Source organism: Zootoca vivipara, chromosome 4 (assembly GCF_963506605.1).
Source record: "Zootoca vivipara chromosome 4, rZooViv1.1, whole genome shotgun sequence".
In the NCBI taxonomy this organism is placed as follows: domain Eukaryota; kingdom Metazoa; phylum Chordata; class Lepidosauria; order Squamata; family Lacertidae; genus Zootoca; species Zootoca vivipara.
The window spans coordinates 74,909,025-74,921,107 of NC_083279.1; the positions used below are offsets into that span (position 1 = coordinate 74,909,025).

Below are 12,083 nucleotides of genomic sequence, written 5' to 3' on the forward strand. Positions count from 1 at the left end.
ATGTATTAACAAGAAGCTTAAGAGAAGGAAATGCATTTACTTTCCTTCAACAATAGAGTGTATCCTCCTAGGAAAATCCAGTGAAGTTCCCTTTCAGTTCTACAATCCTAGGGTAACTGACCATTGGAGCAGATTGTTCTTTCTGGCAAGAAAACAAATTAGTAGCAACTGCTGCTTCTTTGGCCAATGGATGGAACCCAGCCAAGTCTACACAACCCTTACCATAATGTGAAATCTCTTGCAAGTAAAAATCATATACAATATTAAGGTTTTTCTTTTCACCTTTGTCTAGACTACATATGTAAGAGCTTACTACTTCAAGGGGCAAATGAAGACATTATCATGTGCAGGATGAGGATAAGAGTCACTATGCAGAAGCAAACGCTGTGAGAATTGGACCAAAACTGTAGTCTCATTTTATACTGTTACAAGGTGTATGTCTGAACCCACATACATGCCTACCACACATGCGTCTTCAGCGTACAGCTCTGAGAGGACTGGAATATTTTGCATGGAGTCAGTACGTGCCTCCATTTAAAATGGTGTACACCTTTCACCCTTATGCCCATAAAGACCTTTGTACAGCAGAGTGTAAATAAAGATTGGTTTATTACATGGAAATGAAGCATATGAAGTATATAGCCTTTAGTCATCAAAGTTACACATATGCTGGCAGCAATAAAATCATTAAACATGCACCGTAGCTGTAAAGAGTAGAGTCATTCGCTGCTGAAAAACCTAGAAAGAATCATCTCAGGAATATGCCTTCTCTATGGAGAAAAGAAAACCAGGTATGTGGGAATATAGCTGTACTTAGAGCAAGCAGAGCACATTGGCAGTGATATGAGATAAAAGTTTCAGTGGACAAATAAAGTGAAAGAAATGAAAAAAAGGAAAACAAAAAGTGCTTTAAACTGTAATACAATACAGTTGTACAATACAACTAAAGATGAATTTGTGAAATCGAGCATGATTAAGTGGGCACAAGGTGTGGGTCACAATATTGATTATGAATTATGGGGAAAGTTGTGGAAAATAAATATGAAATTCACGACATGTTATGCGATAAAAGAAAATATGATGAAAATGACCCACAGGTGGTATTTAACACCCACCAGATTGACGAAAATGTCTAAAAAAAGAAAAAGGTATATGTTGGAAGTGTAATGAAAATGAGGGGGTTTTTCCGCATGTGGTGGTCCTGTAAAGTAATTAAGGAATATTGAGAAACTATATATAATGAATTTTTTAAAAAATAATTAAGAAAACTTTCCCCACCTGTGATGTCCCAAAAAAACAAAAGAGTTTATTACTATATGCCACTGCCGCAGCTACCGGTAGAACCTTATCGGCACAAGGGTAGAGAACAAGTATAGTACCCACTATCCATTCTGAAGGAAACCAGCCCTGAGTGCTCACTGGAAGGACAGATCCTGAAGCTGAGGCTCCAATACTTTGGCCACCTCATGAGAAAAGAAGACTCCCTGGAAAAGACCCTGATGTTGGGAAAGATGGAGGGCACAAGGAGAAGGGGACGACAGAGGACAAGATGGTTGGACAGTGTTCTCGAAGGCACCAACATGAGTCTGACTAAACTGCGGGAGGCAGTGGAAGACAGGAGTGCCTGGCGTACTCTGGTCCATGGGGTCACGAAGAGTCGGACATGACTAAACGACTAAACAACAACAAGGAAGAACGACACTGTAAAATGTTTCAATATGCCGAACTGGCTGCTCTGACGAACAGGATAAGAGAAAATAAAGATAAGTAATACAGGGAGGAATGGATAATGTTTATTGAATAGTTTAAGAACCAGTATAAACAAATACATAGCTTAGCAGATCTTGAGTACAGTGGTACCTCGGTTTACAAACACAATTGGTTCCGGAAGTCTGTACTTAACCTGAAGTGTACTTAACCTGAAGCGAACTTTCCCATTGAAAGTAATGGAAAGTGGATTAATCCGTTCCAGACGGTCCGTGGAGTACTTAAACTGAAGCGTACTTAACCTGAAGTGAACTTTCCCATTGAAAGTAATGGAAAGTGGATTAATCCGTTCCAGACGGGTCCGCGGAGTACTTAAACTGAAAATACTCAAACCGAGGCGTACTTAAACCGAGGTATGACTGTAAATCTAGCAGAGTTGAAATAGAGTTTTTAATAGATAACAAATTGGATGATTAAAAAGATGTGGATTACACAGAGTAGTAGAAAAGCAAAGGAACCAGGATAAGGGTGGAAGGGAAGTCATATGGTATATGTATACATGCTGTAATTGGTACAAAGTTGTAAGTGGGACTGGGAAAGGGGAGAGAGGGGGAAGGGGATAAGTATGCTCCCTGTTCCTGTTTTTGAAAATGCAAATGAAATAATAAATGGGGGGAGGGGACTGTAATACAATGCGATATTTAGGTATATAAATAATGCTATTATTCCGACGAGTATACATATAATTATTAAGTCATTATAATTTTTACAAGTGTGTTCCAAGTGTCATCATATTTATCCATACACTTTTATAACTCCCCCTGCTACCTTCTTCTGAATTGTAGGGAGATGCCCAGGCAGTGGGACATCTCTGCAGCATGCTGAGGAGACGTAACCTTCTCACTACACTTCTGATTGCTTTGCCATGGGGTCTTCTTCTTACATTGTGGCATCAGTACCCTACTACCCGCTACCTCAGCCTTCTGAGAAGTAAGTGCACCAGGCGCAGCCTTACAAAGAGCTTCTGTGACTTTCCCCCCATAGCAATTACAGGGGGAGGGGAATTAAAATAAGAATGTGAATGTGGTGAAGGTCTCGGTGGCACTGCAGTGGGTGTTTTATGATTTATTCTCTCTGTTCGACTTGCCTTAGAGGAAACAGATGAAAATGTGATGGCCAAATCTCTCTTCAATAATAGCACATCGCTCGCAAGGGAGGATGGACTTTCATCAGCTCAGCAGCCAGCTGTTGGGGCAGCTCCAAAATTAATCTGGAGCTATGTGTACTCCAGGCCTCTCCCATGGTCAGAGGCTCTGCCTGCCATCTTTGTGATCACCCCGACCTACAGCCGGCCAGTGCAGAAGGCTGAGCTGACCCGTGTGGCCAATACTTTCCTCCACGTGCAGAACCTCCACTGGCTGGTGGTGGAAGACTCTCCCAGAAGGACCAACCTAGTATCCAATCTGCTGGAGAAGACAAGGATCAATTTTACACACCTGAATGTTGAGACTCCCAAGAGTCTGAAGAACACTTTAGGGCTCCCATCTCACAAACCGAGGGGCACGTTGCAGAGGAATCTTGGACTGCATTGGTTGAGGGAGAAATTTGGCACCACACCGCCACCAGAGGGTGTGGTCTACTTTGCTGATGACGACAACACCTATAGCCTAGAGCTCTTTGAGGAGGTATGAGACTCGAGTTTAGGGTGGTTTCATCTTTGGGGTCCATTATTCAGGCATCACAATTTTGTTTTCTTTCTGACAAGCAGATGCGCTACACAAAGAGGGTGTCCGTCTGGCCAGTTGCCTTTGCCGGGGGCCTGAGGTATGAGTCCCTAAAGGTGAGCTCAGCAGGCAAAGTGGTGGGCTGGAAGGTCGCGTACGACCTTAACCGGCCTTTTGCCATCGACATGGCTGGCTTTGCCAGCAGCCTCAGGCTGATTCTGGAGAAGCCTCAGGCCACTTTCAAGCTGGACGTGAAAGAAGGTTACCAAGAAACTAGCCTGCTGAAGGATCTGGTTACAATGGATGAACTGGAGCCCAGAGCTGCCAACTGCACAAAGGTTAGCATGGCCAAAATGTTTGTGCAATTGCCTCCCCCCCCCCCCCCGCCATCCACTTCCACTATGGAAGGTGCCTCTCATCAGAGATTAGGCAGGCCAAAAGTGTTTTGTGAGCGCGTCCAGTTCTGTTGCATTGGACACAGAGCTTCTGGGGTACCGCAGATGGTGCCGTAACTATGACATCCAACAGAAGGTTTGGGGGGGGGGACCAGATTTTAGCGTCGCACAGGGGTGCCACTGAAATTTGAGACACCATGGTCTGCCACTGGGTAGGCACCCACTGCCGAGTGTTTCTGGCATGTTTTAGCATCTTACGGCAATGAACCTTAAAGTTTTACTGATATTTTATGAAATGCCTTGTGGCTCAACATTGTGTGGCTACAGAGTGTGCTTAGTCTTCATTTGGGGTGTTCCCAAACACTGGGGTTCCACCAAGCCCTCTGATCCCCCTCCCCCTTGTGCAAATATGGGTTGTTTTGGTTACAAAGGGATCCGTGCTCATGGAATTGTTTGTTGGTTTGTTTCATAAAATTTATATCCTGCTTGATTCTAAAAAACAAACAAAACCCACCTTAAAGCAGTTTATAGAAAGATCATAGAATCATAGAATCATAGAGTTGGAAGAGACCACAAGGGCCATCCAGTCCATCCCCCTGCCAAGCAGGAAACACCATCAAAGCATTCTTGACATATGGCTGTCAAGCCTCTGCTTAAAGACCTCCAAAGAAGGAGACTCCACCACACTCCTTGGTAGCAAATTCCACTGCCGAACAGCTCTTACTGTCAGCAAGTTCTTCCTAATGTTTAGGTGGAATCTTCTTTCTTGAAGTTTTAATCCATTGCTCCGTGTCCGCTTCTCTGGAGCAGCAGAAAACAATCCTTCTCCTTCCTCCATATGAAATCCTTTCATATATTTGAACATGGCTATCATATCACCCCTTAACCTTCTCTTCTCCAGGCTAAACATACCCAGCTCCCTAAGCCGTTCCTCATAAGGCATCGTTTCCAGGCCTTTGACCATTTTGGTTGCCCTCTTCTGGACACGTTCCAGCTTGTCAGTATCCTTCTTGAACTGTGGTGCCCAGAACTGGACACAGTACTCCAGGTGAGGTCTGACCAGAGCAGAATACAGTGGTACTATTACTTCCCTAGATCTAGATGCTATACTCCTATTGATGCAGCCCAGAATTGCATTGGCTTTTTTAGCTGCTGCATCACACTGCTGACTCATGTCAAGTCTGTGGTCTACCAAGACTCCTAGATCCTTTTCACATGTACTGCTCTCAAGCCAGGTGTCACCCATCCTGTATTTGTGCTTTTCATTTTTTTTGCCCAAGTGTAGTACCTTACATTTCTCCTTGTTAAAATTCATCTTGTTTGCTTTGGCCCAGTTGTCTAATCTGTTAAGGTCATTTTGAAGTGTGATCCTGTCCTCTGGGGTATTAGCCACCGCTCCCAATTTGGTGTCATCTGCAAACTTGCTCAGGATGCCCTCAAGCCCATCATCCAAGTCATTGATAAAGATGTTGAATAAGACTGGGCCCAAGACAGAACCCTGTGGCACCCCACTAGTCACTACTCTCCAGGATGAGGAGGAGCCATTGATGAGCACCCTTTGGGTTCGGTCAGTCAGCCAGTTACAAATCCACTGAATGGTAGCATTGTCCAGCCCGCATTTTACCAGCCTCCCTACAAGAATATCATGGGGCACCTTGTCAAAGGCCTTGCTGAAATCAAGATAGGCTACATCCACAGCGTTCCCTTCATCTAACAGGCTTGTAATTTTGTCAAAAAATGAGATCAGATTAGTCTGACATGACTTATTTTTCAGAAACCCATGCTGACTTTTAGTGATCACAGAGTTTCTTTCTAGGTGCTCACAGACTGTTTGCTTGATGATCTGCTCTAGAATCTTTCCTGGTATTGATGTCAGGCTTACTGGGCGGTAATTGTTTGGGTCCTCTCTTTTCCCCTTTTTGAAAATAGGGACAACATTTGCCCTCCTCCAGTCTGCTGGAACTTCGCCTGTTCTCCAGGAATTATCAAAGATTATTGCCAGTGGTTCTGAAATCACCTCTGCCAGTTCTTTTAATACTCTTGGATGTAGTTCATCTGGCCCTGGAAACTTGAATACATCTAAACTAGCCAAGTATTCTTGTACTACCTCCTTACTTGTTCTGGGCTGTGTTTCCCCTGCTGAATCATCTGCTCCATATTCTTCAGGTCGGGCATTGTTTTCTTTTTTTGGAGAAGACTGAGGCAAAGAAGGCATTGAGGAGTTCTTCCCTTTCTCTGTCCCCTGTTTGCATTTCACCATCTTCTCCTCTAAGTGACCCCACTGAAGATAAGCAATAAAATGAAATTACAATTTGAGTACACAGTTAAAAAATTAAAACGGATTAAAATTACCTCAACTCAAATTAATCCCACATTAGCAGGAGTGATTGTTATTTAATTGGTTTTTGGTTTTTTGTGATATCCTGTGCCATCTTTTAAAAGGGAAGGTTATTGCTTTGTTTTGTTTTTTGTTTTGATTATTTACTTGGTGTTTTTATCTTATATTTTATTCTGTGAACTGCCCTGAGATCTTGTGACAAAGGGCGGAATATACATCTAATTCATTAATTCATTACTAGAAAGAGCAGTATCAACATGCCCTCCCAACAAGGCTTGCAGTTGCTATCAATGTATACATGTTCCAGAGATTCTTCTGTTCAGACATTACAGTTCTGTTCAGATGTATACGTTCCCAAGGCTTCATGGATGGCTGCCGTGCATATTTGCCAATATTTGCCTCCAGGCTCAGCCATGACATCCTAATAAGGAGCACATTCCTTCCGTAGGTCTTGGTCTGGCACACGAGGACAGAAAGGCCACGACTGGGTAATGAAGGCGAATACGGATTCACAGATCCAAATATGGAGGTGTAATCGGGAAATCAATAAGAAACCAAGAAGAGACAATGCAATGCATTTTAAGTTATTAAATGGTATGGTGTATTTTTGTTGTTGCTGATTCTCTAATCTAGTTCAAGACAGATTCAAAGAGAAATTATATTTCAAGAATAAATTTGGGGGAGGGATGCTGATACCTCCTTCAGATATCCACAATCCTTTGCACAAACTTAATTTCAAGCTCTGTTGAAGATTGTATTTAGCCGCGCGTTTAGGAAAAAAATGCACTGGTTTAATTTCTGATACAGATGCGTGAAAATGAGAAAGACGGACCTTTGGCTGTGAAGATAGCTTCATGCATGGTGCTTAGATAGTCAGTTTAACATTGTCATCCCCCCCCCTGCACTACAGCTAAGCTCAGATGATACTCAGAATAGCTACCGTACCCTTGGCATGCTTCAATGGAGACAGTTGTAGCTTTTAAAAAGCTATCAAGTCAACTCTTAGTTCAAGAAGACCAATAAATAAATAAATCTGCATTTAGAAAGGAAACCTGTGACCTTGATAAGAACTTCAGTTCGGATTGAGAAAACTATGCCTGTTTAATTGGGATTTGAAAGGATGGGAAGGATGAAAACAATGCAGTCTAAAAAGGAACTTAACAGTGAAACCTATGCACCTTTACCCGGAAATTTAATAAGCATGCACAGGGTTGCAGCCTATTTAATATATAGTACCACTTTAGATCTGGAGGGACGTGCTTTAAATAGAGGATGGACTATTGTCTTAACTCCACAACAACTTAATACAAACAAGAGTATATCCTCTTCATTTTATTAGCATCATCACTTTTAGGGACTCTGGAGCCACGCCCTTTTAATCAAAGTCAGCTTTTATTCCACCACCACTACTGTCTAGCTATTCAAAGCCCTATTCAGACATTCAAAAGAATACCACCCCATTTTTGTGCAGTTTTGTGATTTCTCCCATCCCCCACTGGGTTTACGGAACTGAAGTCAGTGGGATTCTAGGCAAAATGTTTGTTTATCAAAGTATTTAGAACCCGATACCAGTGCAGTTTACAAATGTATAACACAGTACCTCTCCACACACTTACAGTTTAAGAAGACCTGGAAAATAAAGGGAAAGGTCTTGAGTACATGGAATAATCTGAGACTCAAATGTTCATACTAATGAAACCAGTATAGAACTATTATGAAGGCTGACTGGGAACCTGACTATAATGACTATGACTAGACAAGCTTACAAGGTGATGGTAGAAGAGGTCCAGACTGGATCTGACTGTGGTAGTTTGGCATGTTTACATCCAGAACATCCACAATTAATTAGAAAGGGGTGAGCCGGCTGAAGATTCACTTCAGCAAGTGGAAGGAATTTCACAGACGTGAACAACTTAGATCTTATGATCCTAATCAGGGGACTCAGCTAGACTGGTGTAGAATAAGCGATTTATATGTGTTGTATGTGCAAAGTGGATGGCGCTGTGGTCTAAACCACTGAGCCTAGGGCTTGCCGATCGGAAGGTTGGCAGTTCAAATCCCTGCAACGGGGTGAACTTCCATTGCTCACCCCCAGCTCCTGCCAACCTAGCAATTCAAAAGCACGTTGAAGTGCAAGCAGATAAATAGGTACCGTTCCGGCAGGAAGGTAAACGGCATTTCCATGTGCTGCTCTGGTTTCGCCAGAAGCGGCATAGTCATGGTGGTCACATGACCCGGAAAAACTGTCTGCGGACAAATGTCGGCTCCCTCAGCCAGTAAAGCGAGATGAGCACTGCAACCCTAGAATCGTTCGCGACTGGACTTAACTGTCTAAACCTTTATGTGCAATATAACAGTGTGCCACCAGATGGCGCTGTGAGGTACCATTTTTTCTGTACCTGTTTTCCCTGTTTAAATTTACAACGCATTTAACTGAAACACTTCTTTGATGTGTCTAGTTCCAGCACAGTACTTATTTATTATTACTATTTGTTAGGGCTGCCATACGCCCTAACAAAGAAAGAAATGAAACTGGTTCCAGGAAGCAGTGTCTGCAGTGATGCTGCTGATAAACAGCAAGCAATAGGAAAAAGGAAGCAAACCATGGAGATGCTGACAGCATGTTTTGAGGCTTCGCCAGGTCTGTTCAACCTTCTGCAGCTGCTCCTGCCGTCACCCACTGTTGTATCTGGAGCTTTAATCCTAGAATAATAGGCAAGTAGGGCTTTATAATGTAGTATTCTGATTGGCCGTGGGAGCCGTCCAATCCGGCTCCATAAGGGAAGTTTGAACCAGCCTATCAGGTGTGACCTGGGGTGTGAACAAAGGATATATAGCCAGGCAAGCACTGGCAGACACACCCGATGACTGACTGTTTTTATTACAAACTGAAATAAACTCCACAAAACTGAAGGATCTCTCAGAGTATATACTTCACTGGCAACACGGATGGGATTCCACTGAGCTGACCACAGTGCACCACACCACAGTTGACTGCTGCCCACATCGCCTCAGTGCGCCGTGTATCCAGGCTTCAGCTCTGGGACCCAAGGAGCCCAGATGTCCACCAACTGCAGCTTCACGCTGTTCAGCCCAGCTTCAGGAGACTGGGATGGGTACACTAACCGGTTCCAGTTTCTCCTAGAAGCAAAGGATATCACTGACGCTGCCAAGAAGAGGGTGACCTTCTTTAGCATCTGTGGAGAGGAAACGTTTCAGATCACACAGGTGCTCCTTGCGCCCCAAGAGGTTGTCACCGTTCCTTATGATACAATCATGGAATGGCTGAAGGGGCACTTCTCGCCACAGCCCTTGGGGGTAGCTTGCTGCAGCACCTTCTATTACAAGTGGCAGGCCCCTGGGGAAACCATAACCGGGTATGTGACCTCCCTCGGTCATGCCGCCCGGCTCTGTAATTTTATAGAGTTTGGGAACATGCTCATGGGTGGCCCGAGGGACAAGAAGTTGCAGCAGTGCCTCTATGCCAAGAAGGGCCTAACGTTCCAGCTTGCTCTGGAGGAAACCCTGGAAACCGAAGCAGCAGAGAGGTCTGTGCAAAGCTCCCAAGCGAGCCTATCGTTCCAACCAAGGGCCTACTGCGAGGACCTCACAGACAGCTCAGAATCCAACTTGGAAGATGTACACCGAGTGCAGCGGCAAAAACAAGCAGTGCATTTGCCACAAATGCCTCGGCCACCGGTAGCAATGGGAACTTAGAGGGGAGGAGTGTTGTCTGGAGCTTTAATCCTAGAATAATAGGCAGGTAGGACTTCAGAATGTAGTAAACTGATTGGCCATGGGAGCTGTCCAATCCAGCTCCAGAAGGAAAGTTTGAACCAGCCTATCAGGTGTGACCTGGGGTGTGAACAAAGGATATATATAGCCTGGGGTATGGGAGGGGCTGACAAAGTAAGCCCTGAGAGACACACCCGATGACTGACTGTTTTTATTACAAACTGAAATAAACTCCACAAAACTGAAGGTTCTCTCAGAGTATATTTCACCTACCCAGCTGCCCACCTTCCAATTTACATGTTTTGTACCCCCAGGCCCCCACACACCCACAAAAGGTATTAAAAATGGTGTCACACAGAAGCAAAGGAATCCGAACATTCCCACTTCACCTGACAAAAACAAAAACACCCCACCTCTGTTCACCCGCCGCTCTGAAGGCCTCAAACACACATACGCACACCAACGTCTGATGCTTTGGACATGATTCCCCAAAATCATGCAACATCAACCAACCGCACAGGCTTCCTAGCTTCAAGGGTAACATTTTGTCCATTTGACAACCCTGTTTTTATATTGGCATAGCATTTGGGAGAGCCTTAATGGATATTAATTACCTTTAACGAAGGTTGGGTTTCTCTGAAAACCAAAATAGGATCAAAACATTTTTGTGTGCGTTCACATTGGAGTAATTGGGGCATTTGCTTTGGGCCATGTTTGTTTGTTTGTTCAGCCTCCAATCTTTCTATTTACATGGGCTAAGATGGAAACCATCTGAGTCTGTCTCTTCTTGGCTGACAGTTCCTGGGGACCAATAAAAAGGGGGTTATTGCTTGCAACAAATGTTCCCGTTTGCTTCAATGTTTGATTAAGCACTCTGAAGCTAGGTTGTTCTGTGTAGAAGAGCACCTTGAGAATTGTGTGCTATCCACCTGTCTAGACTGCCGATTATGGCTATCTAGAAATGGCCATGTTTTATTAAAAAGTTAGTTATGAGGATTCATGCAGGTTCTTCACGATTCTTCATTACACAAGTTTCTTGGTTTTGAGGTGCACCCATCAAAGAACAGCAGGGGATTTATGACCAAGAGTCAAATTAGCAGTGAAGCTGTCTGGGGCTGCAAGTTTGTGCCCTCACTCTACTTTTACTTTAAAAATAAAAGCATCCACCTCTTATGGATGAAAAGAAGTACTTAAAAATTGGTGGTGTCAGTGGTGTCGCGGCGGCGGCGGCGGCGGCGTGCCCCAGATGCCATGTCTGGGGGCGGGGTGACAAGAAGGCACACTGCGGGGGCTCACAACAGCATGAACAGCCACCGCGCCACCGCAACCGCACGTGGATCCTCCATTCGCAGTTGCAGCCATTCGCAGAGGAGCCCAGTGCCAGAGGCAAACCGCTATGTGCAGCGCATGTGCAGTATGTAGTGACACCGCACATGCACTGTACATAGCGGTTTGCCGCCGGCGTCACTCGAGCTCTGTACGGACAGCGGTGGGATCCCTCCGTTGCTGCTACAGCCGCAAACGGAGGACCCTCCATTTGCATCTGCAGCCGCGAGCAGAGGATCCCAGCACCATCCATACAACGCTGGAGCGGCGCCGGCGGCAAACAGCTATGTACAGCACATGTGCCGTACGTAGCGATGCCGCACACGCGCTGTACATAGCGGTTTGCTGCCCCGGGTGTCACAACGCATTCGTTCGCCCCTGGTGTTGTGTGTGTGTGTTGACATTCTGGCAGCCCAATCTTATTATTGTTCCTCATCCACCCACAGCAAGTTCCACTGATTTCATGCTGCTTAGTCCTACAAAGTGTGTATTACAGCCTGTGGCTTAAAAAACAAAGTATGTGGCTTGATCTGACTGTCTATTTGTAAATGAATGATTGCTGTTAAAGCAGAGTAGAACGAAGAAATACATTTGTCATTTGAATGAGCATTTTGCCCAATGCCAGTTTCTCATTTGCATTGCAAAACAGTTGTAATTAAATTTCAACCTCATGTGGAAAGGTGATTGATTTGGATATTTTTTTAAAAAAATATTAAGTTTCAACATTTTTTAAAGAAATACAATAAAAACAGCATTCCGTCTTTTCTCTTATTTTTGTCGACTTCCCACCTCCTTTTCCATGGGGTTCTTGTTTCTCTCCTTCTGCTGCACCCTATCTTCTTGATTTGCATCATCACG

At 44.3% G+C, this 12,083-nt stretch overlaps 1 protein-coding gene across 7 annotated transcripts; it reads left to right on the forward strand.

The window, feature by feature from the left end:
* The first annotated feature begins 653 nt into the window (after positions 1 to 653).
* Positions 654 to 11,383, forward strand: LOC118085304 (galactosylgalactosylxylosylprotein 3-beta-glucuronosyltransferase 1-like). 7 transcript variants are annotated; one of them, XM_060273769.1, is made up of 5 exons: positions 654 to 791; positions 2,553 to 2,697; positions 2,906 to 3,392; positions 3,443 to 3,769; positions 6,613 to 11,383. In XM_060273769.1, exons 2-5 carry the CDS (start codon positions 2,633 to 2,635, stop codon positions 6,697 to 6,699), a joined length of 966 nt encoding a protein of 321 aa, XP_060129752.1. In that variant the 5' UTR covers positions 654 to 791; positions 2,553 to 2,632; the 3' UTR covers positions 6,700 to 11,383. The 7 variants fall into 7 exon arrangements, with proteins under 7 accessions (XP_060129752.1, XP_060129746.1, XP_060129747.1 ...); XM_060273763.1 differs by having other exon boundaries at positions 2,860 to 3,392; positions 6,613 to 11,382; XM_060273764.1 differs by having other exon boundaries at positions 2,860 to 3,392; positions 3,476 to 3,769; positions 6,613 to 11,381.
* The last annotated feature ends 700 nt before the right edge of the window (positions 11,384 to 12,083 follow it).

Coding starts and splice junctions, on each gene's coding strand:
- LOC118085304 (XM_060273763.1), top strand. CDS start 762: ATGCCTTCTCTATGGAGAAAAGAAAACCAG. Junction 792..2,552: donor TATGGAGAAAAGAAAACCAG/GTATGTGGGAAT, acceptor TCTGAATTGTAG/GGAGATGCCCAGGCAGTGGG. Junction 2,698..2,859: donor CTACCTCAGCCTTCTGAGAA/GTAAGTGCACCA, acceptor GACTTGCCTTAG/AGGAAACAGATGAAAATGTG.